The sequence below is a fragment of the Penaeus chinensis genome, chromosome 14, assembly GCF_019202785.1.
Source record: "Penaeus chinensis breed Huanghai No. 1 chromosome 14, ASM1920278v2, whole genome shotgun sequence".
In the NCBI taxonomy this organism is placed as follows: Eukaryota; Metazoa; Arthropoda; class Malacostraca; order Decapoda; family Penaeidae; genus Penaeus; species Penaeus chinensis.
This window is the reverse complement of record NC_061832.1, coordinates 14821203-14825020: the sequence shown is the minus strand read 5'-3', so window position 1 is coordinate 14825020 and position 3818 is coordinate 14821203. Positions and strand designations below refer to the sequence as shown.

At 34.5% G+C, this 3818-nt stretch overlaps 1 protein-coding gene across 1 annotated transcript in view; it reads right to left on the bottom strand.

Moving 5' to 3' along the window:
• Positions 1–320: 320 nt before the first annotated feature.
• LOC125032565 overlaps positions 321–3818 on the bottom strand; it is a 6439-nt gene continuing 2941 nt past the window's right edge. The window contains exon 2 of the mRNA XM_047623792.1: positions 321–2147. Within this exon, the coding sequence (XP_047479748.1) occupies positions 1686–2129 (444 nt within the window). The 5' untranslated portion in view covers positions 2130–2147 and the 3' untranslated portion in view covers positions 321–1685. The remainder of the gene's footprint in view (positions 2148–3818) is intronic.

The window sequence follows — 3818 nt, the reverse complement described above, 5'->3', positions numbered from 1 at the left end:
CACATACTCCTTACATTAATTGGCTGGTGTTTCAGATATGTGTTAAAGTTTGTGGCTCACACACTGGGAATAGATTATCATGAACACTGACAAAAACATATTAAAGATATGGACATGTATGCATACATATGCTTATTGTTTTAATATCTGTATTGGTAGTGTTTATATATATATTTTTTTTAACTTTATCCTTTTAAAGTGATATCAGCCCCAGCAGCATGGCTTTGAAAAATGGTTTACCTTTTTCTTCTCATATTCATTTCTGTAGACACAATCTTCAATGACTGATGTAATAATTATACATGAAATTCAAACTATGATTTCCTGTTTTCCTTTACTTAAAAAAATACAATGTTGCACACATTATTCAACATGATTCGAATCTCCATATTCATAATGATATTTCAACAGTCTCCTTAAATCCAACAAGAATATCCATCCTTTTCCAGATCTTACAAAATATTATTCGATACAATACAAAGTTCATGTTCTGTAACTTCAACTCAACCCTAACATGCATCACAAAACAGAGATTCAAGAGTCTTCCCCATGACATATAAAATCAAAATGAATATCAAGTGACCACAAAAAGCAACAATTTTAATTCCTAGACATCAAGGTTCATGTATCATGCCTTTCTCTGCAGCTAAGGTATGTCTATGGATATAAGAAGGACAGACACCAGGTCATGTATAAAGGTATGTTAATAATTCGTGGGCATGGCTGAATTAACAATATGTCAAACTAAAGGATATGGTGTATTAGGACTTCTCACAGGAAAAGGCAGGCACAGAGAACACTGGGGACAGGTAGGAGGATAGGGATAAAAGGTGGAGGAGGAGTGGACAGGTTTGTCTTGCCTTCTGTCTACCATAGCCAAAGACGTGCCCCAGATCCGATGGGTTGTGCTGGGATTGGCCTTGTGTCTTCCATCAGGTGCAAAAACTAACACCTAGATTTTCTCTTCTTTTATAAGAAATTTACTGGCTTTAAAGTCACAACTAAAAAAAAAAAAAAAAAAAACAGAAAACAAGAACTTAACATGCAAAATCCAAATACACTTATTTATTTGATATTAGATATCTTAAAAAATACACTTCACTTGAATGCCACAAAGCTAAAAAGAAAAATTATCATACCAAAACATCCTGACATTCTCGTACACTATAAATAATACATAATATTCACATTCAGTCCATATCATATTACTAAATCACATTTGAAAGTAGAGTAAAGCAACATTCACAATAAACTCACAAAGTAAAAGATTAACCTGCATGATGAATTTGCAGTGAAAACATTCTCAACATTTTAAGCAGACACACTAGTTACCAAGACACAATCTTTACTTTAGTCATGTGACAATATAGCACCTTCAATATTAAACAAAAAACATGGGGTAAAGGTAAAATGGAGATTATAACACGACACATTTGTTTCATGAAAACCTGTGAACTAAATCTGTTCTCATTACATTTAATGGCCATGAGTTTGTGAAATATACATAGGATACAAATACTTCATATTGCTTTCCAAATACATAAAATGTTTGATATACGAAAAACTACCAAAGTAAGCACTGGGACTCTATCTGCTCATAAGTATATATAAAAAAAAAAAGGAGAAAATGAATATATAAAACATCATGAAACGTCAAAAGGGTTAATATTAAAGTTCTTATTCAATCATAAACTACCTAGAGGCAATTTCCCTAACCTTCTTAATCTTTCGATATGCAGGTCGTGCAAGAGTTTATTGAAGCTAAAATATTGATTGTTTTCAGTAGGATTCATATTGGGGTAGGCTATACTAAGAGATTCCGGCATATCTCTGCTTAATATTTCAGTGGCCAACCTGTCTATTTCATGCACGTCTCCAACATCTTGCCCCGCACCATTCATCCCTGAGTTCAGCACGCCGTTTGTCAAACCATTATGTAAAGGGACATTTGGTAAGTTTGTTGGTCTCCCTGAGTCACATGGTTGTGCAGGCAGGTTGTGTGAGGTAGTAGGTACGACAAGGCTGGGTGGCGTCGCTGTAAGCAGGCCAGATGAGTTGTCCAAGTGCAGGTTGTTGATGCGTTTGGAGAGAGGCTCCTCCTCTGGGATTTGATTTCTGACTCTCTTCATTGCAGAGCACACTGCTGGCTATCTGAAAAGAGTTGACATTTTTATTATCTCTTAGATTTAAAAAAGTGTATATTGTGGATATGAAAAAAGATGAAATGTCTAATAGCAGCAAAGTATACTACTAATATCACCTTGTTGGATAAAATTTCTAATATCATTCACACAGAACAATAATATATCTTTGTTAATAATCTCTTTCCTATCTAGTTACCTCTTTGTATCTAAATGCAAAAAAAATCAAAACATGCTTCTGGCTATCTTCTTATTCTAGAGTAAACACTGTAAAAAAAATATAATAAAATGGAAAATGCCATTTTAGTTTTTAGACCATTTTTATATTCTAGAAACCTGATGTTGCACATTACATTACACACTGACTGATGTTTCCATATACCTGTCCTCATTAACATGTGCAAAAGTATCTGGGGGCAGAACTACCATATATGACATTATTCTTTCGTAATCTCATTTAAACAGCCAGCACATCAGAAACTTTCTCCTAATAGAGAACACCCACCACAAACTTATAAGGCTTAACCCCTTTAGAACTCCTCTCTACCCCTACCCCTACCTTTTTCCACTTCAGAATACCAACTTTCTCTATGCATACCATTTCAGTTTTGAATAAGGATACGGAAAGGTGTGGAGTACCCTCTGGTAGTAATTAAAACAACTTGTCATGCAGGCTACTCAACTAAGATCATGAAACAAAATTTCATGTAGGTCATTTGTGCATCAAAGGTCTACTGCGTCTTAACCCCTTGCCGACGGGTACGACGGGTAGACACGTGCTATGCCTATTGTTAGTACTTGTTTTATTATTTTTACACATAGATGGCTATACTTGTACTAAGTCACCAATGAGCCACTTACGAGTACTGCCCGTCTCACCTGCTCACCCTTTTCTTTGATTTACAAAATATTTTACGTTATCTTATTTTGCTGTTATTATTATTAAAAAACATTATAATAATTATAATGTTTATAATAAAAATAACACCATCGATATTCATAGCACTAGTAAAAAATAAATTTTTCCCACCAATTCAAATCAGGTACGATCACAAGGTCTACTAATTGACTCCTTTGTGGCTAAGCGCTAGCAGAGCCATCTATGGGCAGACATTTCACACAAAAATATAGAAAATAGGCACAGCATTTTCCCCCTTTTTTGTGTATTTTCCCTGGCGGCATTGGGTTAAATAATGAAACATTGGAAGACAAAAAACAGTGTAACTTCCAGTGTCTTTTTCTTTTAGTACTCTATCATTAAAATCATGTCTACTTTAATGGCTAGGGGTTGCATATTTTAACACAACGCCACCAGGGATCTCATTCACATATATGCCATACCAATTGTGAGTTTCATTTATTAATGGCCTTTACATGCAGATGACTGCACAAGTACAAAGTCACTAATGAGCCACTTACTAGTACTAAATATCTCATCTTTCTCCCTTTTCATTGATTTTTGGAAATATTTTCTTTTACTTCTTTAAGTCTATCATAATAATAACAACATCAATCCTGATAGCAATAGAAAGAAAAACCTGAAACTCAAAGAAAGGTGAAATTAGGTGGGTTTACATCTTCTAACTGACTCTTGGGGGCTAAGCTCTTGTGGAGCCATTTCTGTGTAAAGACATTTCACAAAACAAAACAAAAGTGAATGCTACATTTTTCCTAGCA